The sequence below is a fragment of the Melozone crissalis genome, unplaced genomic scaffold (genome assembly GCF_028551555.1).
Source record: "Melozone crissalis strain CALT ecotype California unplaced genomic scaffold, PUWL_Pcris_2 ptg000337l_1, whole genome shotgun sequence".
Taxonomy (NCBI): domain Eukaryota; kingdom Metazoa; phylum Chordata; class Aves; order Passeriformes; family Passerellidae; genus Melozone; species Melozone crissalis.
In genome coordinates this window covers 110,135-135,549 of record NW_026536086.1, presented here as the reverse complement: position 1 = coordinate 135,549, position 25,415 = coordinate 110,135, and the positions used below count along the sequence as shown (strand labels likewise).

At 54.4% G+C, this 25,415-nt stretch overlaps 1 protein-coding gene across 2 annotated transcripts in view; it reads left to right on the top strand.

The window, feature by feature from the left end:
- Positions 1 to 6,659: 6,659 nt before the first annotated feature.
- Positions 6,660 to 25,415, top strand: part of ARHGEF10L (Rho guanine nucleotide exchange factor 10 like) — a 42,619-nt gene continuing 23,863 nt past the window's right edge. Inside the window, exons 1-11 of one of the 2 annotated variants that reach the window (XM_054294849.1) lie at positions 6,660 to 6,687; positions 9,188 to 9,406; positions 11,009 to 11,036; positions 11,555 to 11,640; positions 11,982 to 12,065; positions 13,107 to 13,285; positions 14,515 to 14,631; positions 17,741 to 17,849; positions 22,921 to 23,027; positions 24,804 to 24,881; positions 24,955 to 25,134. In XM_054294849.1, the coding sequence (XP_054150824.1) occupies positions 9,220 to 9,406; positions 11,009 to 11,036; positions 11,555 to 11,640; positions 11,982 to 12,065; positions 13,107 to 13,285; positions 14,515 to 14,631; positions 17,741 to 17,849; positions 22,921 to 23,027; positions 24,804 to 24,881; positions 24,955 to 25,134 (1,155 nt within the window). In that variant the 5' untranslated portion in view covers positions 6,660 to 6,687; positions 9,188 to 9,219. The remainder of the gene's footprint in view (positions 6,688 to 9,187; positions 9,407 to 11,008; positions 11,037 to 11,554; positions 11,641 to 11,981; positions 12,066 to 13,106; positions 13,286 to 14,514; positions 14,632 to 17,740; positions 17,850 to 22,920; positions 23,028 to 24,803; positions 24,882 to 24,954; positions 25,135 to 25,415) is intronic. The other variant, XM_054294850.1, reaches the window with a different exon arrangement.

The following is a 25,415-nucleotide window of genomic DNA, read 5'->3' as shown; positions in this document are numbered from 1 at the left end:
GGAAAAGCTGGAAAGGGAAGAGAAGGAAAAAGAGGAACAGGAAGAGGAGGAGGAGGAGGAAAAGGAGGAAAAAGAGGAGAAGGCAAAGCAGAAGAACCACGGAAAGGACGAGCAGGAAAGTGGGAGCAGGAAAAGCAGGAAAAGGAGGAAAAAGAGGAAAATATGGAAAGGGAAGAGAAGGAAAAAGAGGAGCAGGAAAAGCAGGAAAGAGGAGGAAAAGGAGGAAAAGGAGGAAAAGGAGGAAAAAGAGGAGAAGGAAAAGAGGAAAAGGAGGAAAAAGAGGAGAAGGAAAAGGAGGAAAAAGAGGAGCAGGGAAAGCAGGAAAAGGAGGAGGAGGAAAGGAAGGAAAAAGAGAAGGAAAAGCAGAAGAAACACGAAAAGGAGGAGCAGGCAAAGGAAGAGGAGGAGGAAAATGAGGAAAAAGAGGAGCAGGCAAAGCAGGAGAAGCGGGAGGAGGCAGAGCAGGAAAAGCGGGAAGAGCAGGAAGGGGAAAGGCAGGAAAGGAGGAGGAGGAGGAGGAAGGGGAGGAGGGAAGGCGATGATTCCCAAATCCCGGCATCCCTCGCTCCGCTGGCAGCGGCTCCGGGCCGGGCCCGGCGCTCCCGGCGCGGTTCGGGGATCGCGGGCCCAGCGCCGGTACCGGGAGAGCCCCGGGCGGATCCCGGGACCAGCGGATCCCGCCGGGATCGGCGCCTCCCGGCCCGCGGCCCATGCGGACACCGAGCGGCGGCCGCGGCCTGCCCAGGAGGTCAGCGCGTTCCCGGCTCCCGAATCCCGGGATCCGGAGCCCCGGAGCCCCCAACTCCCAGGGGTTTTCCCGGCTGCTCTCTGCCCCGGCCGTCCCCGCTTTGCCTGGCGCCCCTGCTTCCCGAAAACCCAGCCCAAATCCATGGATCCAGCCCCAGATCCCTGGAGACAGCCCCAAATCCCTGGATCTGTCCCCTCAATCCCTGGACCCAGCTCCAAATCCATGGATCCATCCCCAAATTCCTGTTTCCAGCCCCAGATCCTTGGATCCAGCCCCAAATCTCTGAATCCATCCCCAAATTCCTGTTTCTGGCCTCAAATCCCTGGACCCAGCCCCAGATCCATGGAGACAGCCCCAGATCCCTGCATCTGTCCCTCAATCCCTGGACCCAGCTCCAAATCCATGGATCCATCCCCAAATTCCTGTTTCCAGCCCCAAATCCCTGGATCCAGCCCCAAATCCCTAGATCCAGCCCCAAATCCCTGGATCCATCCCCAAATTCCTGTTTCCAGCCCCAAATCCCTGGACCCAGCCCCAGATCCCAGGATCCGTCCCCGAATCCCTGGATCCAGCCCCAGATCCTTGGACCCAGACCCAGATACCTGGATCTCACCCCAGATCCCTGGATCCAGCCCCGAATCCAGCCCCAAATCCCTGGATCCATCCCCAAATTCCTGTTTCCAGCCCCAAATCCCTGGATCCATCCCCACATCCCTGGATCTGTCCCTAAATCCCTGGATCCAGCCCTAAATCTCAGGATCCTGCCCCCAGATCCCTGGATCCAGCCCCAAATCCCCATTTCCAACCCCACATCGCCATTTCCATCCCCAGATTCCCACATCCAGAGATTTCCCCGCTGGGCAGAGCTGTCGCAGCCATTCATGATTTTCTTGCTGCCCCCTGCTTCCCAAAAATCCGCCCCAAATCCATGGATCCAGCCTCGAATCCCTGGATCCACCTGGAAATCCTTGTTCCCACATCAAATCCCTGGATCGATCCCAAAATCCCTGGATCCATCCCCAAAATCCCTGGATCCATCCCCAGAATCCCTGGATCTATCCCCAAATCCCTAGATCCATCCCCAGATCTCTGGGTCTAGCCCTAAATCCCTGGATCCACCCCCAAATCCATGGATTCACCCAGAAATCCCCATTCCCACCCCCAAATCCCCATTCCCACTCCAAATCCATGGATCCACCTGAAATCCCCATTCCCACCCCAAATCCCGATATCCAGAGGTTTTCCCGTTGGGATGAGCCGGGAATGGGAAGGGGAATTCCTGTCGATAACAAAAATAAAGGGAATTTTGGGACAAATAAAGGGGATTTGGGGACAAATGAAAAGAATTTTTATTTGGTATATAAAAGAAATTTTGGGGTCTGATGAAAGGCAAAAATTAAGGGAATTTTGGTGAAAAATAAAGGGAATTTTTGGGGCCAAATGAAGGGGAATTTGAGGAAGGTAAAGGGGATTTTGGGGAAGATTATTATTTATTTATTCCCAGTTATTTATTCCTGGGATCAGCAGCAGGGTGGGGCCGATTCCAGCGAATCCCACTGGGATGGATCCTGAATTTCCTGCTGGAAGGAATCCCAGATTTCCTACAGGATTGGATCCCAGATTCCCTGCTGGGATGGATCCTGGATTTTCCCCCCACTGTTCCCAATCCCCGATCCAAGCCCAGCGGGTTGGGATGGATCCGGATCCATGGGATGATCCCTGGGATGGTCCCAGGATGGGTTTGGATTCCTGGGATGATCCCAGGGCAGATCCAGATCCACATCCCTGGAGTGGTCCTGGGGTGCATCTGGATCCATGGGATGATGCCTGGGATGGATCCAGATCTGTGGGATGGTCCCTGGATGGATCTGGATCTCTGGGATGATCCTGGGGCAGATCTGGATCCACATCCCTGGGATGATCCTGGCATGGATCCAGACTCCTGGATGATCCCTGGGATGGATTCAGATCCATGGGAAAGGCTCAGGATGATCCTGAGATGGATCCAGATCCTTGGGATGATCCCTGGGATGGATCTGGGTCCCTGGGATGATCCTGGGATGGATCCAGATCTGTGGGATGGTCCCTGGATGGATCCGGATCCATGGGATGATCCCAGGGCAGATCCGGATCCATGGGATGGTCCCTGGGATGGATCCAGATCCTTGGGATGATCCCTGGGATGAATCTGGTTCCATGGGATGATCCTGGGGCAGGTCTGGATCCCTGGGATGATCCCAGGGATGGATCCAGATCCATGGGAAGGGCTCAGGATGATCCTGAGATGAATCTGGATCTTTGGGATCATCCATGGGATGGATTCAGATCCCTGAGAGGATCCCAGGATGGATCTGGATCCCTGGGATGGTCCCTGGGATGGATCTGGATCCGTGGGATGATCCCAGGATGGATCTGGATGCATGGGATGATCCCAGTGCAGATCTGCATCCCTGGGATGGTCCTTGGATGATCCCAGGATGGATTTGGATCCCTGGGATGGTCCCTGGATGGTCCCAGGATGGATTTGGATCCCTGGGATGGTCCTTGGATGGTCCCAGGATGGATTTGGATCCCTGGGATGGTCCCTGGATGATCCAGGGCGGATCCCTCAGTGTCTCCTCCAGGCAGCAGCTCCGGTGCCAGGGATAAAAATATCCCAGGATAAAAATATCCCGGGATGGGAGAGGCCGGGCCGGGCCGGGGTTTGGATCCCGCTGCTGCCGGCGCTGGGGCCTCCTTGGGAATCTCCATTCCCAGGGATCTTCCCATCCCAGCATCCTTGGCTTCTCCTGCATCCCCTTTTTCCTGCCCCATGCATCCCCATGGATCCCACTTCCCATTTTCCTCTCCCGCTTCCCGCTTTTCCTCTCCTGATTTATTTCCGAGGATCCCTCGCAGCTCCCAAACCTCCACATTCCCAGGGCTGATTCGCCATCCCCACATCCCTGGATTATCCTGAATCCCGATTTTCCTCTCCCAGTGTATTTCCATGGATTCCTGCTTCCCGATTTTCCTCTCCCAGTGTATTTCCATGGATTCCTGCTTCCCGATTTTCCTCTCCCACTTCATTTCCACGGATCCCCAGCAGCTCCTGGGAATCTCCATTCCCCATTCCCTTCCCCCATCCCTGGATTTTCCTGCTTCCTGCTTTTCGTCTCCCTGTTAATTCCCACAGATCCCAATTTTTCCTCATCCCATGGGATCTGTTTTGCTCCTGGGATGTTCTCTCCCGCTTCCCGCTTTTCCTCTCCTGATTTATTTCCACGGATCCCTCGCAGCTCCCAAACCTCCACATTCCCAGGGCTGATTCGCCATCCCTGGATTATCCTGAATCCTGATTTTCCTCTCCCAGTTTATTTCCATGCATTCCTGCTTCCCGATTTTCCTCTCCCACTTCATTTCCACGGATCCCCAGCAGCTCCTGGGAATCCCCATTCCCCATTCCCATGGATTTTCCCGTTTCCCACTCTTCCTCTCCCTGTGCATTCCCACAGATCCCGTTTTTCCTCATCCCATGGGATTTGTTTTGCTCCTGGGATGTTCCTACCCCTGTCTGCATGGAACATTCTGGGAAAAATCCCTTTTCCCCTTGGATCCATCCCAGTCCCAGGATTATTTTGGAGGCCTGGGATAAATCTGGGCCGGGCTGGGCTGAGCTCAGCGCTCCAAACGGGAGTGACCTTTTCCCTGGATAAATTTGGGATTGGCCACAATTCCCACTGGGAGAGGGACCCGGAGCGGGAAGGGACCGGATCCCAATCCCGACCCCAATCCTGGGGTTGTTTTTCCTGAGGAGTCTCAATTTTGGGGCTTTTTCTGGAGCTGCAGAAATTGGGAATTCTCGGTGTCCCGGGAATCTCCAGTTCCGGAGCTTCCCTGGGATTTTGGGGATTCTTCTCCTGGTTTTTCTGGATTCTTCTCCTGGGATTTTGGAAATTCTTGTCCTGGTTTTTGGGGATTCATCTCCCATTTTTTTGTGGATTGATCTGGTTTTTTGTGGATTCAACTCCTGGCTTTTGGGGATTGATCACCTAGGTTTTTGTGGATTCATCTGGTTTTTTGGGGATTTTTCCTCACAGTTTTTGGGGATTCTTCTCCTGTTTTTTTGGGGATTCTTGTCCTGGGATTTTGGAAATTCTCCCATTTTTTTTGTGGATTGATCTGGATATTTTTGTGGATTAATCTCGGTTTTTTAGGATTTTTCTCCCAGTTTTTGGGGATTCTTCTCCCATTTTTTTTGTGGATTCGTCTCGTTTTTTTGGGGGATTTTTCCTCCCAGTTTTTGGGGATTCTTCTCCTGGGATTTTGGAAATTCTTCTCCCTTTTTTTTTTTGTGGATTGATCTCCTAGTTCTTTTTGTGGATTCATCTCATTTTTTTGGGGATTTTTCTCCCAGTTTTTGGAGACTCTTCTCCCATTTTTTTGTGGATTGATCTGGATTTTTTGTGGATTAATCTCGCATTTTTGGGGATTTTCTCCTGGTTTTTGGGGATTTTTTCCCCAGTTTTTGTGGATTGATCTCCAGGTGGATTCCCCTCCTGGATTTCTGGCCCGCTTGGCGTCGCATCCACAGGGAAAATTCCCAGGTGGGATGACCCAGGAGAGGTTCCCACTGCAGGAAAAGAATTCCAGGAGGGAAAATCCCAACCTTTCCCGGGATCATCCCTTGGGATCGTCCCAAGGCTCCGACCTTGCCGCCCTTCCCGGCGCCCTCCAGGCGCTCTCGGTTCCGGGCGGAGGCTCCATCGATCCCGGCATCGATCCCGGCCGGATCCTGGCGCTTCCCGCCCTTCCCCGGGAGCAGGATCCACAATTCCCGGGAGAAATTCTCCCTGAGCCCTTCCCAGCTCCCTGCCCGAGCTGGAGCCTGAGCTGGATCCGTCCCGCTGGAGCCTCCTGGTCCTTTCCAGGGCTGGGATTTGGGCTGATCCCCCTTTTCCACCCCCTTTTTCCCCTTTCCCCCTTTTCCAACCTTTTTTCCCCATTTCCCAACACTTTCCCCTTTTCCGACCCTTCTCCCCTCATCCAACCCTTTCCCCCTTTCCCAACCCTTTTCCAGCCCTTTTTTCCAACTCATTTTCCCTACCCTTTTCCAACCCTTTTTTCCCCCCTTTCCTAACCCTTTTCCCACCCCTTTCCAGTTGTTTTTCCCCTTTTCCAACTCTTTTCCCCCTTTCCAAACCCTTTTTCCAACCCGTTTTCCCAACCCTTTTCCAACCCTTCTCCCCTTTTCCTCCTTTTCCAACACTTTTTCCCTCTTTCCAAACCCTTTTTCCCAACCCTTTTCCCCCTTTTCCGATTCTTTTTCCCCACCCTTTCCCAACCTTTTCCCAGCCCTTTTTCCCAAACCTTTTCCAGCCCTTTTTCCCCCCTTTTCCAACCCCTTTTCCCCTTTTTCCAACCCTTTTTCCCAACCGTTTTTCTAACCCTTTTTCCCCCTTTCCCAACCGTTTGCACCGTTTCCCAACCCTTTTTCCTAGCCCCTTTTCCAACCCCTTTTCCCCCTTTTCCAACCCTTTTCCCAACCCTTTTCCCTCCTTTCCCAACCCATTTTCCCAACCCTTTTTCCCCCTTTCCAACCCTTTTCCAGCCCTTTTTCCCAGCCCCTTTTCCCCCTTTCCCAACCTTATTCCAACCATTTTCCAACCCTTTTTCCCAACCCTATTCCCCCTTTTTCCAACCCTTTTCCCCAACCCTTTTTCCAAGCCTTTTCCCCCCTTTCCCAACCCTTTCCCCCCTTTCCCAACCCTTTCACAACCCTTTTCCAGCCCTTTTTTCCCCCTTTTCCAGCCCCTTTACCCCCCTTTTGCAACCCTTTTTCCCCCCTTCCCAACCCTTTTTCCCATTTTCCCAACCCTTTTTCCCTGTTTTCCGCAGGAACGCCCCTGGAGCAGCTGAGCCCCCCCCGCCATGGCCTCGCCCCCCCCCGCCCGCAGTAGGTACTGTCAGCCTTGGCTTCGGGAATTTGGGATTTTTGGGGATTTTGGGAATTTTGGGACGGCCAGCCCGGGGTGGGAAGGAGGGAGCAGCACCCAGAGTATCCCGGATATCCCAGCTGGAGCCTCTGGGGATTGGGAAAACACGGAGGGATCTTGGATCCTGGGGGCTGCTGGTCCTGCTCTCTGTCCCTGGTTCCCTGTTCCCAATTTCCCTGCCTCCCTCATTCCCCATTTCCCTGTTCCCTATTTCCCCGATTCCCCATTTCCCTGTCCCTATTTCTGTGGTTGCCTGATTCCCCGTTTCCCTATTTCCCTGCTCCCTGATTCCCTATTTCCCTATGTCTGTTTCCCTGATTCCCTGTTTCCCTATCCCTATTTCCCTGATTCCCTGTTCCCCTATTTCTCTGTCCCTATTTCCCTGATTCCCTATTTCCCTGCTCCCTGATTCCCCATTCCCCTATTTCTCTGTCCCTATTTCCCTGGTTCCCTATTTCCCTGTTCCCTGATTCCCTATTTCCCTGTTTCCTGATTCCCTATTTATTTCCCTGATTCCCTATTTCCCTGGTCCCCTATTTCCCTAGTTCCCTGGTTCCCTAATTCCCTATTTCCCTGATTCCCTATTTCCCTATTTATTTCCCTGGTTCCCTATTTCCCTGTTTCCCTGTTGTCCTATTTCCCTGTTTCCCTGTTCCCTGATTCCCTATTTCCCTGATTCCCTATTTCCCTGTTCCCTATTTATTTCCCTAGTTCCCCTATTTCCCTAGTTCCCTGGTTCCCTATTTCCCTGCTCCCTGATTCCCTATTTCCCTGTCCCCGTTTCCCTAATTCCCTATTTCCGCGATTCCCTATTTCCTTGTTCCCTGATTCCCTATTTATTTCCCTGTCCCTGTTTCCCTGTTCCCTGATTCCCCGTTTCCCTATTTCCCTGTTTCCCTGTTTCCCTATTTCCCTCCCTCCATTCCCAGTGCCTGTTCCCTTCCCATCCCTCTCCCTCCCCCTTCCCTCCCATTCTCCTGTTTTCCCTCCCCTTTCCCTCCATTCCCGTGCCCCTTTTCCCTCCTCCTCCTCCGTCCCCTGTGGATGTGACAGCCTGGTCAGAGAGGGAAAGCTGGATGAGCTTTCCCATGGATCCATCTGGGAAGTTTTAGGGAGAAGGAATTGGAAATAAATGGTAAAAAACCTGCAGGTGGTGTTGGGAACAATGGTAAAAAAACCTGTGGGTGGTGTTTGGAACAATGGTCTGGGAAATTTTGGGGAGGCAGAGAGAAGGAATTGTAAACAAATGGTAAAAACCCTGCAGGGGCTGTTGGGAACAAGCCGTTTTCCTCGGATGATGTTCACCCCAAAGGTGATTAATTAGCCACTCATGTGGAATGTGTTAATTAAATGGCCAATCAGGTGCGCCAGACCAGGGTATAAAAAGGGGTTCCAATAAACTGGGGGCTTCTGGCCTGGAGTCTGTGTCATTCCTGAATCCATGGTGCCAATCCCCCTTTTCCTCCTCCATCCCTTCTCCTTTTCTGTCTTCCATTCTCCTCTCTGCCCCCATTCCCCTCCATCTCCTCCATCCCCTTTTCCTCCCTCCTCCATCTCCATCCCCCTTTCCCTTCATCTCCTCCTCCATCCCCTTTTCCTCCTCCATCCCCCTTCCTCTTCCCTCTCCTCCATCCCCTTTTCCATCGTCCATTTCCATCCCTCTTCCCTGGTTTTCTCCATCCCCATTCTCCTCCTCCATCCCTTTTTTCCCCCTCCTCTTCCTCCATCTCCCTCCTCTATCTCTTCCCTCCCCTTGTCCTTCATCGTCCTCCTCTTCCTCCACCTCCATCCCCCTTCTCTCTCCCACTTTATCTCCATCCCCCTTCTATTCCATCTCCTCCATTCCCTCCATCTCCTTTTCCATTTCCTCCATCTCCTGCATCCTCCTTCTCCCTCCTTTGTCTCCATCTCCCTTCTATCTCCCATCTCTGTCCCTTTTTTCTCCATCCCTTTTTCTCCATCCATCCCTTTTTTTCCCTCCATTCCCTTTTTTCCTCCATCCCTTTTTTCCTCCATCCATCCCTTTTTTCCTCCATCCATCCTTTTTTTCCTCCATCCATCCCTTTTTTTCCCTCCGTCCCTTTTTTCCCTCCATCCCTTCTTTTTCTCCATCCCTTCTTTTTCTCCATCCCTTCTTTTTCTCCATCCCTTTTTTCCATCCAACCCTTTTTTCCCTCCATCCCTTTTTTCCCTCCATCCCTTTTTTTCCATCCATCCCTTTATTCCTCCATCCCTTCTTTTTCTCCATCCCTTATTTCCATCCATCCCTTTTTTTCCATCCATTCATTTTTCCCCCATCCCTTTTTTCCTCCCTCCCTTTTTTCCCCTCCATCCCTTTTTTCCCCTCCATCCCTTTTTTTCCCTCCATCCCTTTTTTCCCTCCATCCCTTTCCCCATCCCTCCCCATTCCCGTTTCCTGCTCTCCCTTGCCCCATTCCATGTTTTCCATGCCATTCCCACGCAGGATCTCCCCCGGATCCCCCCGGCCCTGCGGGGATGGAGGATCTGGGCCAGGCCTTCGACTTCGAGGACAGCGAGGAGGAGGAGGAGGAGGAAGGGGAGGACGAGGACTCGGATTCGGGAGCTGATCCCGGAGTCGATCCCGGAGCTGATCCCGGAGCCGATCCCGGTGCTGATGTCGCTCTCCAGGCGCCCCCGCGCCGGCGGCGCCCGCCCAGCTGCGGTGAGGAGCATTCCTGGTAGTCCCAGTGTGGAATTCCCGCTCATTCCTGGTGTGGAATTCCCAGTATTCCCTTGTGGAATTCCTGCTCATTCCCCGTGTGGAATTCCCAGTATTCCCAGTGTGGAATTCCTATTCATTCCTGGTGCAGAATTCCCAGTACTCCCAGAGGAATTTCCCCTCATTCCGAGTGTGGAATTCCTAGTATTTCCTTGTGGAATTCCTCTTCATTCCCGGTATTCCCAGTGTGGAATTCCCACTCATTCCCAGTATGAAACTCCTGTTTATTCCTGGCATGGAGTTCCTGGCATTCCCATGTGGAATTCCCAGTATTCCCAGTGTGGAATTCCTATTCATTCCTGGTGCAGAATTCCCAGTACTCCCAGAGGAATTTCCCCTCATTCCGAGTGTGGAATTCCTAGTATTTCCTTGTGGAATTCCTCTTCATTCCCGGTATTCCCAGTGTGGAATTCCCACTCATTCCCAGTATGAAACTCCTGTTTATTCCTGGCATGGAGTTCCTGGCATTCCCATGTGGAATTCCCAGTATTCCCAGTGTGGAATTCCTGCTCATTCCCGGTGTGGAATTCCCAGTATTCCCTTGTGGAATTCCTGCTCATTCCCAGTGCCTAATTCCTGGTATTCCCAGTGTGGAATTCCTGTTCATTCCTGGTGCAGAATTCTCAGTATTCCCATGTGGAATTCCTGTTCATTCCCAGTATTCCCCGTGTGGAATTCCCGCTCATTCCCAGTATGAAATTCCTGCTTATTCCTGGTATGGAGTTCCTGGTATTCCCATGAGGAATTCCCCCTCATTCCCAGTGTGGAATTTCCAGTATTCCCCTGTGGAATTCCTGTTCATTCCCGGTGCAGAATTCTCAGTGCTCCCGGTGTGGAATTCCTGCTCATTCCCAGTACGAAATTCCTGCTTATTCCTGGTATGGAGTTCCCGATATTCCTATGTGGAATTCCTGGTCATTCCCAGTGTGGAATTCCCAGTATTGCCAGTATGGGAATTTCCAGTATTGCCAATATGGAATTCCTGCTCACTCCCAGTGTGCAATTCCCAGTATGGAATTCCTGGTCATTCCCAGTGTGGAGTTCCTGCTTATTCCTGGTATGGAGTTCCCAGTATTCCCATGTGGAATTCCTGTTCATTCCCAGTGTGGAATTCCCAGTATTGCCAGTATGGAATTCCTACTCATTCCCGGTGCAGAATTCCCAGTATTCCCATGTGGAATTCCTGTTCATTCCCAGGGTCAAATTCCCAATATCGCCAGTATGGAATTCCTGCTCATTCCAGGCGGGGAATTCCTGGTCATTCCCAGTATGGAATTCCTGCTTATTCCTGGTATGGAGTTCCTGGTATTCCCATGTGGAATTCTGTTCATTCCTGGTGGGGAGTTCCCAGTATTGCCAGTATGGAATTTGTGCTCATTCCCAGTGTGGAATTCCCAGTGTTGCCAGTATGGAATTCCTGCTCATTCCTGATGGGGAATTCCTGCTCATCCCTGATATCCCCATGTGGAATTCCTGCTCATTCCCGGTATTCCCGGTACACCCCAGGGTGCCAACACTGTTTCTCTTTGCTTTCCTTCCCCACAGAAGGGCTGGAGCCGGAGACCCAGGAAGGGTGAGTGGGATTTGGGGCATTTAGTGGGATTTCCAGGGAATTTGGGGGGTTCTGCTGGGATTTGGGGAAGTTTCCTGGGATTTCCTGGGAGTTTCCTGGGATTTTGGTGGGTTTCAGGAGGTTTTGGTGGGAATTCCAGGATTTCTGGTGGGATTTTGTGTCCCGTGATGGATCTTTGGGATCCGTCCCCTCCGTTTGGTGTCGCAGCTGCTGCTGAGCCTCAGTTTCCCCCAACTTCTCTGCATTTCCAAGAGCTCCTAGCAGGAGAACTCCGGGATTTTGGGATCTTTTCCATCATCCCTGAGTGTGTTGGCAGAACATCCCTAAAAACGTGGGATGACCTTAAATCCTGGGATCCCAAGGAGCAGACGGGAGGGGTGGGGAATTCCTTTAAAAAATTCCTTGTTTTGTTCCTGTGGTGGGAATGGGGGTGGCAGCGGGTGGGAGCTTTGGGAGCCCCCAATCCTGGGGGATTTGCCCTCAATCCTGAGGGATTTTTCCCTGGAATGCTCCCGCAGGATCCCGGCACAGGTGAGCAATGGCGAAGCCGGAGGAGATTCCCAGATCCGGACCCGCACCTGGAAGAGGGAGAGCATCTGCAGAGGTGGGGAAAGGCTGGGACTAACCCTTGGGATTAAATTAAACCCCTGGGATTAAACCCCTGAGATGAAACCCCTGGGATTAAACCCTGGGATAACCTCTGGGATTAAACCGCTGGGATAACCCTGCGATGAAACCCCCTGGGATTAAACGCCTGGGATTAAACCCCGGGATAACCCCTGGGATTAACCCCCGCAATAATCCCTGGGATTAAACCCCTGGGATTAACCCTTGGGATAACCCCTGGTGGGTTTGGGAGGGTTTCTGCTCCCCATTGGGGTCCTGGGCTGCTGATTCTGATCCCAGTCCCGATCCCGATCCCAATCCCGATCCTGGTGTTCCCAGGGGAGCGTTTCTCCTTCCCGGAGGTGGAGGACGAGGTCATCTACGACGACGTTCCCTGCGAGGGCCTGGATGTGGATCAGGACGGTACGGGAACGCTCTTCCTGCTTTTCCAGCCGGGATCTGCCTCTTCCCGGTTTTCCAGGGGCTCCCATCCCCATTTTTCTGTCAGGAAGGAGAGTCCCATGCTCCAGGAGGCTGTGGGTGGGAATAACCAGGGAAATCCCGGGATTTGGGAGGGATGGGGCTGCAGGACCCTGAGGGTTCCAGAGAATGGGAATTCTGGAGTTCTGCACTAGGATTCCCCAATTCCCAAAATCCTCCTTCCTCTCCTTCCTTCCTCTACCCCCCTCATCCCCGTCACTCCCAAGGGATCAATTTCCCCTGGATTCTCCCATCCATCCCGGAGTGCTCCCAACTCCCTTCCAAACAGTCAAAGCCAAGAATTCCCATGGCTTGGGAGCACAGGGAAAAGCGGGAATGGAGCGAGAATGGAGCAGGAAAAGTGGGAGTGGGAGTGAAGTAGGAATGGAGCAGGGATGGGAATGGAGCAGGGATGGAGTGGGAATGGAGCAGCAATGGAGCGGGAATAGGGATGGAGCATGAATGGGGATGGGAATGGAGCAGGGGTGGGAATGGAGCAGGGGTGGGAATGGAGTGGGGATGGGAATGGGGATGGGAATGGAGCAGGAATGGAATGGGGATGGGAATGGGGATGGGAATGGAGCAGGAATGGAATGGGGATGGGAATGGAGCAGGGATGGGAATGGGAATGGAATGGGAATGAAGCAGGAATGGAGCGGGAATAGGGATGGAGCATGAATGGTGATGGGAATGGAGCGGGGATGGGAATGGGGAAGGGGATGGAGTGGGAATGGAGCAGGAATGGGAATGGAGTGGGAGTGGAACAGGGATGGAGCATGAGTGGGGATGGGAATGGAGCGGGGACGGGAATGGAGTGGGAGTGGGAATGCATTGGGAATGGAATGGAATGGAATGGAATGGGAATGCATTGGGAATGGGGATGCATTAGGAGTGGGAATGCATTGGGAATGGAATGGGAATGCATTGGGAATGCATTGGGGATGGAATGGAATGGGAATGCATTGGGAATTGCGGTCGCGGCAGGCGCGGGGCTGATCTACGCCGAGGTGCAGCGCGGGGAGGGGACGCGCCTGGGGCAGGACCTGGGCTGGAGCTCCAGCGAGTTCGAGAGCTACAGCGAGGGCGAGTCCGGAGAGGAATCCCGGACGGAATCCCGGCGGGACGCGGAGCCGGCCAAGCTCCGCACGGCGTTCCAGCCCAAGGTACCCATCCCTGTGGAACCCTCGTCCATCCCTATGGAACCCTCATCCATCCCTTTAGAATCCTCATCCATCCCTTTGGAATCCTCATCCATCCCTTGGAACCCTCATCCATCCCTTGGTACCCTCATCCATCCCTTTGGAACACTCATCCATCCCTTAGAATAGTTACCCATCCCTTTGAAATCTTCATCCATCCCTTTGGAACACTCATCCAGCCCTTGGAACACTCATCCATCATTTTTGAGCCTTTCCCTGCTCTTGCTGCATTCCCTGCTCCATCCCAGCTGGAATTCTGGGGTCATTTCTCCTGTTTTTGAGCCTTTCCCTGCTGTTCCTGCACTCTCTGCTCCATCCCAGCTGGAATTTCTGGATTTTTGGGATGATTCCTCCTGGTTTTGATCCTCTCTCTGTCTTTCCCTGCTTCTGCCTTCCCTGCTTGCCCCCAGATGGGATTTTTGGGATGATTCCTCCCATTTCTGAGCCTTTCCCCGCTGCTCCTGCCCTCCCTGCCTGCTCCCAAACAGGATTTTTGGGATGATTTCTTCCGTTTTTGAGCCTTTCCCTGCTGTTCCTGCATTCCCTGCTCCATCCCAACTGGAATTCCAGGGTGATTTCTCCTGATTTTGAGCCTCTCTCTGCCTTTCCCTGCTCCTACTTCATTCCCTGCTCCATCCCAGCTGGAATTCTGGGGTCATTCCTTCTGTTTTTGAGCCTTTCCCTGCTCCTGCTGCATTCTCTGCTCCATCCCAGCTGGCATTTCAGGATTTTTGGGATGATTCCTTCCATTTCTGAGCCTTTGCCTGCTGCTCCTGCTCTCCCTGCCCTCTCCCAGACACGATTTTTTCTTTCATTTTTGAACCTTTCTCTGCTGTTCCTGCACTCCCTACCCCATCCCAGCTGGAATTCCAGGATGCTGCTGCCTGTTCTGTGCTGCTTTCCCTGCTCCTGCTTCATTCCCTGCTCCATCCCAGCTGGAATTCTGGGGTCATTCCTCCTGTTTTTGAGCCTTTCCCTGCTCCTGCTGCATTCTCTGCTCCATCCCAGCTGGCATTTCAGGATTTTTGGGATGATTCCTCCCATTTCTGAGCCTTTCCCCGCTGCTCCCGGCCGGAATTCCGTGCTGCTGCCTCCATTCCCTGCTCCTTTGGGATGATCTCTCCTGTTTTTTTGCATTTTGCTGCTTCCTGGGATCTCTGCTCTGCCGCTCTCCCGCTTTGCTTTGGGCTCAGCTCTCTCCAGACCTCCATAAACTCAAGGAAAAATGCGCCAGGACTAAGCGGGAGCTCCTGGCTCTGAGAGTTGGGGGGAAGGAAATGCAGGAGCTGAAGCACAAATCCGATTGGAAGGTACCGACCCCGTCCCGCAGCCCGAAATTCCCCAAAATCCACGGCCTGGGGGGGGATGAAATTCCCTCGTGGAATGGATCCAGGCTGGGCCCATCCCATTCCTGGCCCAGAAAATCAGCCTGGAGCTGCTGGGGCTTCCCAAGACATTGGAATTCTGGGATTCGGGGGTTCAGGAAGAAAATAATGAGTTCAGGAATTTGGGAAGGAGTTCAGGAAGAAATTCAAAAAGAAAATCAGGAGTTCAGGAATTCGGGAAAGAGCTCAGGAATTCAGGAAAGAATTCAGGAAGGAATTTAGGAAGAAAATGATGAGTTCAGGAATTTGGGAAGGAGTTCAGGAAGAAACTCCTGAGTTCAGGAATTCGGGAAGGAATTCAGGAATTCGGGAAGAAAATCATGAGTTCAGGAATTCGGGAAGGAATTCAGGAATTTGGAAACGAATTCAGGAATTCAGGAAAGAATTCAGGAAGGAATTCAGGAAGAAAATAATGCGTTCAGGAGTTTGGGAAGGAATTCAGGAAGGACTTCAGGAATTCAGGAATTCGGGAAAGAATTCAGGAATTCACGAAGGAATTCAGAAAGAAAATAATGAGTTCAGGAATTTGGGGAGGAATTCAGGAAGAAAATGATGAGTTCAGGAATTCAGTAAGGAATTCAAGAATTCAGGAGGAAAATCATGAGTTCAGGAATTCAGGAAAGAATTCAGGAATTTGGAAACAAATTCAGGAAGGAATTCAGGAAGAAAATGATGAGTTCAGGGGTTTCGGAAGGAATTTGGGAAGGAGTTCAGGAAGAAATTTATGAGTTCAGGAATTCGGGAATTTGGGAAGGAATTCAGGAAGAAAGTGATGAGTTCAGGAATTTGGGAAGAGAATTCCTGAACGAATTTACAAGGGAAGGAATTCAGGAAGAAATTCAGGAAGGAATTCAGGAATGAGAATTTTGGGAATTGTGGAACCTCAGGGCAGAGCCTTTCCCAGCCCATCCCATCCCAGCTGGTATTCCGTGGGTTAGAACTGCTGGGATTTGGGGTAGAACTGTCAGATTTGAGGTACAACATTGGGGTTTAGTGTAGAACTATCAGATTTGGGGGTACAACATTGGAATTTGGGGTAGAAATTCTGAGATTTGGGGTAGGACTGTCAGATTTGGGGTACAACATTGGAATTTGGGGTAGAAATGCTGAGATTTGGGGTAGAACTGTCAGATTTGGGATACAACATTGGAATTTGGGGTAGAAATGCTGAGATTTGGGGTAGAACTGTCAGATTTGGGATACAACATTGGAATTTGGGGTAGAAATGCTGAGATTTGGGGTAGAACCCTTGGATTCGGGGTGAAACTCTTGGATTTGGAGTAGAAATGCCGGGACTTGGGGTAGAACTCTCAGCTTTGGGGTAAACCCCCAGGATTTGGGGTGGGAAGGGCCGATCCCCCTTTCCCTGCCCCACACATCCCATCCTGGCACAGGAAGGGCCGGAGCCGCCCCCGCATCCCTGCCCGGCCCCGCTTGGCTGCGCTGCACGACCCCACAGCTCCGGCTGCTGCCATCCATGGGGGGATCCCAGGGGATCTGGGGGGATCCGGAGGGGATCCAGGGGGGATCCCGGAGCCCCGGCCCTGTGCCTGCTGCTCCCGTCTGGGAAAACAGGGAATGGCGCTCCAGGGATCTTCCTGAGGGGCTGGATCCAGGAGGGATCCTTGCTGATCCCTGAGATCCCTGTGCTGATCCCTGTGATCCTGGTGATGATCCCTGTGATCCAGGTGATGATCCCTATGATCCAGGTGATGATCCCTGTGATCCCGGTGATGATCCCTATGATCCTGGTGATGATCCCTGTGATCCAGGTGATGATCCCTGTGATCCCGGTGATGATCCCTATGATCCAGGTGATGATCCCTGTGATCCCGGTGATGATCCCTGTGATCCAGGTGATGATCCCTGTGATCCCGGTGATGATCCCAGTGATCCCTGTTTTCCTTGTTATGCCTGTGATCCCTGTTATTCCTGTTATCCCTGTGATCCCACTGGTCTTATCCTATCCCTGTTATCCTGATGATCCCTGTGACCCCTGCAATCCTGGTGATGATCCCTGTGATCCCAGTGATCATCCTGCTGATTCCTGAGATCCCAGTGACCCCCGTGATCCTGGGGATCCCTGCAATCCCAGTGATGATCCCTGTGATCCTGCTGATCCCCGTGATCCCAGTGATGATCCTGCTGAAGCTTGTGATCCCTGAGATCCCTGTGATCCCTGCAACCCCAGTGATTCCGGTGATGATCCCTGCGATCCCAGTGATCATCCTGCTGATCCCTGTGATCCCAGTGACCCCCGTGATCCTGGGGATCCCTGAAATCCCAGTGATGATCCCTGTGATCCTGCTGATCCCTGTGATCCCAGTGGTCATCCTGCTGATCCCTGTGATCCCAGTGACCCCTGTGATCCTGGGGATCCCTGCAATCCCAGTGATCCTGCTGATCCCTGTGATCCCAGTGATGATCCTGCTGAAGCTTGTGATCCCTGTGATCCCTGTGATCCCTGTGATCCCTGCAATCCCGGTGGTCATCCTGCTGATCCCTGTGATCCCTGAGATCCCAGTGACCCCTGTGATCCTGGTGACCCCTGGAGTGAGTCCCAGTGATCCTGGTGATGATCCCTGTGATCCTGCTGATCCCAGTGATGATCCCGTTGATCCTTGTGATCCCTGAGATCCCTGAGATCCCGGTGACACCTGTAATCCCAGCGATGATCCTGGTGATCCTGTTAATCCCTGTGATCCCAGTGATCTCGGTGATGATCCCTGTGATCCTGGTGGTCCCTGTGATCCCAGCGATGACCCTGCTGATCCCTGTGATCCCAATGATGATCCCTCTGATCCCTGTAATCCTCATGATCCCTGTGATGATCCTGCTGATCCCCGAGATCCTGGTGATCTCTGTGATCCCAGTGATGATCCCGCTGATCCCTGAGCTGATCCCTTTGATGATCCCTGCAGTGATGGTCCCAGTGATCCTGGTGACCCCTGTGATCCCTGTGATGATCCTAGTGATCCCAGTGATGGCCCCCGAGCTGATCCCCGAGCTGATCCCTGATCCCGTTCCGTTGCAGGTGTCCCAGCTGATGCGGGCGGCGCGCAGCGGCACCAAGGACGGGCTGGAGCGCACGCGCATGGCGGTGCTGCGCAGGGTCACCTTCCTGCAGCGCCGCGACGGCGCCGGTGAGCACCGGGAACCCGCACTGGGCATCCCGTCCCTAGGGAATCCCATCCCCAGGGGATCCCATCCCCAGGGAATTCCATCCCAGGGAACCCCAGGGATCCCGTCCCCAGGGAATCTCTGGGATCCCATCCCTAGGGAATTCCATCCCCAGGGAACCCATCCATCCCTAGGGAACCTCCAGGATCCCGTCCCCAGGAAATTCCATCCCTCTGGAACCTCTGGGACCCCATCCCCAGGGAATCCCATCTCCAGGGAACCCCAGGAACCCCATCCCCATAGAACCCCAGGGATCCCATTCCCAGGGACCCCACCCATCCCTAGGGAACGCTGGGGATCCCATCCCCAAAGAATCCCATCCCCCCAGAACCTCTGGAATCCCATCTCCAGGGAACCTCTGGGGATCTCATCCCCAGGGAACCCTATCCTCAGGGAACCCTGGGGATCCCATCCCTAGGGAATTCCATCCCCAGGGAACCCCAGGATCCCATCCCCAAGGAACCCTATCACCAGGGAACCCCGGGAATCACATCCCCAGGGAACCTCTGGGGTCCCATCCCCAGGGAATCCCATCCCTCTGGAACCAGGGAGTCCCATCCTTATGGACCCCAGTGATCCCATCTCTATGGAACCAGGGATCTCATCCCCAAGGAACCCCATCCCTATGGAACTAGGAACTCTATCCCTCCAGAACCCCATCCCCAGGGAGACTCTGGGAACCCCAGCCCCATGGAACCCCAGGGATCCCATCCCCAGGGAATCCCATCCCTCCAGAACCTCTGGGATCCCATCCCCAGAGAATCCCATCCCTCTGGAAGCAGGGAATCCCATCCTTTTGGACCCCAGGGATCCCATCTCTATGGAACCAGGGGTCCCATTCCCATGGAACTGGGGATCCCATCCCTACAGAACCCCAGGAATCCCATTCCTCTGGAACCAGGGATCCCATCCCCAGGGAACCCCAGGGACCCCATCCCCAGGGAATTCCATCCCTACAGAACCCCAGGAATCCCATTCCTCTGGAATCCTAGGGATCCCACCCCCACAGAACCAGGGGATCCCATCCCCAGGGAACCCCAGAGATCCCATCCCCATGGAACTGAGTATCCCATCCCTACAGAAACCCAGGAACCTCACTCCTCTGGAACCGGGGATCCCATCCCTCCAGAATCCTAGGGATCCCATCCCCACAGAACCAGGGGATCCCATCCCTATGGAACCGGGAACCCCATCCCTCCAGAACCTCCTTCCCCTTCTCCCGCCTCTTTCCATGGATCTGGAGCTTCCCGGGATCTCTGCAGGCTCCTCCTCCCTCCTTTTATCCTCAGGGATAAACCGGCAGTGCCCGGCCTGTCCTTGCGTTTTTCCTTCAGGGTTTTGTCCCTCCAGGATTTCTTTCCCTGAATTCCCAATTCCCACAGGGTTTCCCATGAATTTTCTTTCAAGATTTTTCCCCCTGAATTCCCAATTCCTCAGGGATTCCTCCTTGGACTTTTCTTCGGGATTTCTTTCCCTGAATTCCCGATTCCCAGGGCCTTTCCTGTGGATTTTTCCTTAAGAATTATTTTCCTGAATTCCCAGTTCCTTGGGGTTTTTTCTTGGGTTTTTCCCTTAGGATTTTCCCCCCGAATTCCCAATTCCCAGGAGCTTTCCCGTGGATTTTTCTTTCAGCATTTTTTTCCCTGAATTCCCAATTCCCACAGGGTTTCCTGTGGATTTTTCCTTCAGGACTTTTTCCCCCCTGAATTCCCACTTCCTCAGGGTTTTTTCTTGGAGTTTTCCCTCAGGATTTCTTTTGCTGAATTCCCAATTCCCAGGGCCTTTCCTGTGGATTTTTCCTTCAGGATTTTTTCCCTTCAGGAACTTTTCCCCTGAATTCCCAATTCCCCGGAGGTTTTCACTGGATTTTTCCCTCAGGATTTTCCCCCTGAACTCCCAATTCCTCTGGGTTTTTCTTGGATTTTTCCCTCAGGATTTTTCCCCTGAACTCCCAGTTCCCAGGAGGTTTTCCTTGGGTTTTCCCCTCAGGATTTTTTCCTTGAATTCCCAATTCCGGGCCCTTTCCCTGTGCCGCAGGGGACGGGGAGCGCAGGAGGAGCGCGGCCGAGGCGGAGAAGCCGCCGCGCTCCCGCCGGAGCTCCCGGGTTTCCCTGGAGCAGCCCGGGGCAGGTAGGATCCAGGGGAGGTAGGATCGATCCCGCTGGATCCCAGCGCCTGGAGCTGCCCGGGGGATCGGCCGCGTGTGTTCCCGGCTTTCCCAGAGCATTCCCGTGGGAAATGTGTGTGTCCCGGCATTCCCATAGGATCGGCTGTGCTTCCCGGCATTCCCATGGGATCGGCTCTGTGTGTTCCCGGCATTTCCATGGGATCAGCTGCGTGTTCCCGGCATTCCCAGGGCATTCCTGAGGGATCCGCTGTGTGTTCCCGGCATTTCTGCAGCTTTCCATGGAATTGTCTGCATGTTCCTGGCATTCCCAGAGCATTACTATGGGATTGGCTGTGTGTTCCCGGCATTCCCATGGGATCGGCTCTGTGTGTTCCCGGCATTTCTGCAGCTTTCCATGGGATCAGCTGTGGTTCCCGGCTTTCCCACGGGATCAGCTGCGTGTTCCTGGCATTCCCAGAGCATTCCCATGGGATCCGCTCTGTGTCTTCCTGGCATTTCTGCAGATTTCCATGGGATTAGCTGTGTGTGTTCCCGGCATTCCCATGGGATCAGCTGTGGTTCCCAGCATTCCCATGGGATCAGCTGTGTGTTCTGGCATTCCCAGAGCATTCCCATGGGAAGTGTGTGTGTGCCCCGGCATTCCCATGGGATCAGCTGTGGTTCCCGGCATTCCCAGAGCATTTCCATGGGATGAGCTCTGTGTGTTCCCGGCATTCCCATGGAATCAGCTGTGGTTCCTGGCATTCCCAGAGCATTCCCATGGAATTGGCTGTGTGTTCCCGGCTTTCCTGTGGGATTGGCTGTGGTTCCTGGCATTTCAGCTTTCCATGGGATCTGCTGTGTGTTCCTGGCATTCCCAGAGCATTCCCGTGGCATTGGCTTTGTGTGTTCCCAGCATTTCCATGGGATCTGCTGTGTGTATTCCCGGCACTCCCATGGGAACCATTGTGTGTTCTTGGCATTCCCAGAGCATTCCCATGGGATCAGCTGTGTGTGTTCCCAGCATTTCTGCAGCTTTCCATGGGATCTGCTGTATGTTCCCGGCTTTCCCATGGGATCAGCTGCGTGTTCCTGGCATTCCCAGAGCATTCCCATGGGAAATGTGTGTGTCCTGGCATTCCCATGGGATCAGCTGCATGTTCCTGGCATTCCCAGAGCATTCCCATGGGATCGGCTCTGTGTGTTCCCGGCATTTCTGCAGATTTCCATGGGATGAGCTCTGTGTGTGTTCCCGGCACTCCCGTGGGATCAGCTGCGTGTTCCTGGCATTCCCAGACCATTCCCATGGGATCTGTTGTGTGTTCCTGGCATTCCCATGGGATCAGCTGTGGTTCCCGGCTTTCCTGTGGGATCAGCTGCATGTTCCTGGCATTTCCAGAGCATTCCCATGGGATCAGCTGTGTGCATTCCCAGCTTTCCTATGGGATCAGCTGTGGTTCCTGGCATTCCCATGTGATCTGCTCTGTGTGTTCCCGGCATTTCTGCAGCTTTCCATGGGATCCGCTGTGTGTTCCCGGCATTCCCAGAGCATTCCCATGGGAAATGTGTGTGTGCCAGCATTCCCATGGGGTCAACTGTGTGTTCCGCACATTCCCGGAGCATTCCCATGGGATTGGCTGTGTGTGTCCCGCCGTTCCCATGGGATTGGCTGTGTGTTCCCGGCTTTGCTGCAGCTTCCCATGGGATGGGATTGGCTCTGTGTGTCCCGCTGTTCCCGCAGCTTCCCATGGGATCAGTCCCGCCGTTCCCATGGGATCCGCTCCGCCGTTCCCGCATGGCCAGCGCGGCTTTGGGGCGCGGCAATCCCGGGAGAGCATCCCCGGGGAGGAGGAGCCGAAATTAGGGAAGGAAAAAGGTCCCCGCAGCCCTTCCCTTCCCTCCCTCCCTTCCTCCCTTCCCTTCCTCCTCCTCTCCCCCCAGCCCTTCCCCTTCCCGGGATTTCTGGCCCGGGATGGGGCCGGGGCCATGTGGAGGCGACGGCCGCGCTCCCTTCCCGCGTTTTCCTTGGCTCATCCCGAGCTTTCCCTGGCTCGCTCGCCCTCCTCCTCCTCGGCTGCTTCGGCCTCGGGTAAGGGCTGCCCTCTCCGGCGCGTCCCGCTTTTCCTGCGCTCCCGGCTCCTTGTCCCGGTGCCCGGTGTCTCGGAGCGAGGACGAGGCGCTGTTCCCGCTGCTTCCGGGCGGATTTTTGGGATGGGGACCCTCCATGTCCCCTCCCCGTGGCGCTGTCCTGGTCCCCACTCCGGCACTTCCCACTTTTTCTGAGCTTCCGGCTCCTTTTCCCGATCCCTTTTCCCGGCTCCTTTTCCCGTTTCCCGGTATTTCAGAGCGAGGATGAGACGCTGTTCCCGCTCGGATTTTTGGGATGGGGACCCTCCATGTCCCCTCCCCGTGGCGCTGTCCTGGTCCCCACTCCGGCACTTCCCACTTTTCCTGGGCTCCCGGCTCCTTTTCCCGGCTTCTTTTCCTGACTCCTTTCCCTGGCTCCTTGTCCCGTTTCCCGCTGTCTCGGAGCGAGGATGAGACGCTGTTCCCGCTGTTCCCGGGCGGATTTTTGGGATAGGGACCCTCCCTGTCCCCTCCCCATGGCACTGTCCTGGTCCCCACTCTGGCACTTCCCACTTTTCCTGACTCCTTTTCCCGGCTCCTTTTCCCGTTTCCCGCTGTCTTGGAGCAAGGATGAGACGCTGTTCCCAGGCGGATTTTTGGGATGGGGACCCTCCCTGTCCCCTCCTGGTCCCATCCCCGCTCCTGCCCAGCTCATCCCGGTGTCCAGCTGTGGAATACCGGGAATACCGGGAGGAGCGGGCTGTGCCTCCAGCCCTGGAAGGCTCAGTTGGGGTCATTTTGGGCTCAGTTTGGGCTCAGTTTGGGTCAGTTTGGGGTTTTTTGGTGTCCCCGTGCCGCAGGGGACTCGGAGGAGGAGGACACCGGCTTCCTGGAGGTCACCGTGTCCGACATGAGGCACCCCCCGCCCGAGCTGGGCCCCGCGCCCGAGGGGCTGAGCCCGCAGCAGGTCCGGCATCCACTGGGAGCGGGGCTTTCCCGGGATCGGGGCTTTCCCGGGATCGGGGCTTTTCTGGGATTTGGGATCACGGCTTTCCTGGGACCGGGGCTTTCCCAGGATCTGGGATCAAGACTTTCCTGGGATTGGGGCTTTCTTGGGGTTGGGATCAGGGCTTTCCTGAGATTGGGGCTTTCCTGGGATCAGGGATATCTGGGATCGGGTCTTTCCTGGGGTCGGGGCTTTCCTGGGATTGGGGTCGGGGCTTTCGTGGGATCGGGGCTTTCCTGGGATCGGGGCTTTCCTGGGATCTGGGATTGGGGATTTCCCAGGATCTGGGCTTTCCTGGGATTGGGATCACGGCTTTCCTGAGATCAGGGTTTCCCTGGGATCTAGGATTGGGGCTTTCCTAGGATAGGGATCAGGGCTTTCCCAGCATTTCCTGGGATTGGGATCACGGCTTTCCTGGGATCAGGGCTTTCCTGGTATCTCCTGGGATTGGCGCTTTCCTGGGATCTCCTAGGATCAGGGCTTTCCCAGGATCTCTGGGGACTGGGCCTTTCCCGGGATCTCCTGGGACTGGGGCTTTCCCGGGCTCTGGGGGGGTCACAGCGTCCCCCGGGCCCCGTGATTGAGCAACAGGGAAATGCCGAGTCAGCAGGAACGGCGCTGCTGGGTCAGCGCTTCCGCAGGGCCGGGGCTGCTTCCCTTTTCCTGGGATTCGGGGCTGGGGGACCACGGCTGAGCCCCACAGGCTGGGCCTGCCTTTCCCCTCTCCTGGGATTTGGGAATCACGGCTGTGCCTGCATTTCCCTGATCCTGGGATTTGGGACTCTGGGATCAGGGCTGTGCCTGCATTTCCTTGGTCCCGGGATTGGGGATTTTGGGGTCAGGGCTGTTCCTCCATTTCCCATATTCCAGCATTGGGGATTTTGGGATTATGGCTGTTCCTGCATTTCCCCAATCCCGGGATTGGGGATTGTGGGATCAGGGCTGATCCTGCCTTTCCCTGATCCCAGAATTCAGGACTCTGGGATCAGGGCTGTGCCTGTCTTTCTTGATCCTGGGATTGGGGATTTTGTGATCAGGGCTGTGCCTGCATTTCCCTGGTCCTGGGATTGGGGTTTTTGGGATCAGGGCTGTTCCTGCACTTCCCCTATTCCAAGATTGGGGATTGTCAGATCAGGGCTGTTCTTGCATTTCCCCAGTCCCAAGATTGGGGATTTTGGGATCAGGGCTGTGCCTTCATTTTCCTGATCGTGGGATTGGGGATTTTGGGATTATGGCTGTTTTTACATTTCCCTGATTGCAGGATTGGGGATTTTGGGGATTATGGCTGTTCCTGCACTTCCCCAGTCCCAGGATTGGGGATCTTGGGATGAGGGCTGTTCCTGCCTTTCCCTGGTCCCAGGATTAAGGATTTTGGGATCAGGGCTGTGCCTGCCTTTCCCCTATTCTGGAATTAGGGATTTTGGGATCAGGCCCAAAATCCCCAATCCTAGGACTGGGGAAACGCCCTGATCCCTTGATTGGGGATTTTGGGATCAGGGCCTTTTCCCGGTCCTGGGATTGGGGATTTTGGGTTCAGGGCTATTCCTACATTTCCCTTATGCCAAGATTGGGGATTGTCAGATCAGGGCTGTTCTTGCATTTCCCCAGTCCCAGGATTGGGAATTTTGGGATCAGGGCCTTTCCCCAGTCCCATGATGGGGGATTTTGGGGTCAGGGCCTTTCCCCGGCCCCATGATTGTGGATTTTGGGATCAGGCCCCATTCCCGTGCCCCGCAGGTGCTCCGGCGGCACATCCTGGGCTCCATCGTGCAGAGCGAGCGCAGCTACGTGGACTCCCTGAAGCGCATCCTGCAGGTGGGGCCGGGCCGGGGCGGGACGGGGACCCCCCGGCGCCGATCCCGCGATCCCAGCGCCGCGATTCCCGCAGGATTACCGGAACCCGCTGCTGGAGATGGAGCCCAAGGTGCTGAGCGCCCGCAAGTGCCAGCTGGTGTTCTTCCGGCTGAAGGAGATCCTGCAGTGCCACTCCATGTTCCAGATCGCCCTGGCCTCGCGCGTGGCCGAGTGGGACTCCAACGAGAAGATCGGCGACCTCTTCGTGGCCTCGGTGCGTGCGGGGGAAACGGGAACAACGGCCCCAAATCCTGCTGGGGTCACAGGAAAAAACAGGAATGGCCCCAAATTCTGCTGGGATCCTGTCAAAGAGCGGGAATGGCCCCAAATCCTGCTGGAGTCCCAGCAAACACAGGAATGGCCCCAAATCCTATTGGGGTCCCAGTAGAAACCAGGAATGGCCCCAAATCCTGCTGGGATCACAGCAAACACCAGGAATGACCCTAAATCCTGCTGAGATCCCAGTAGAAACCAGGAATGGTCCCAAATCCTGTT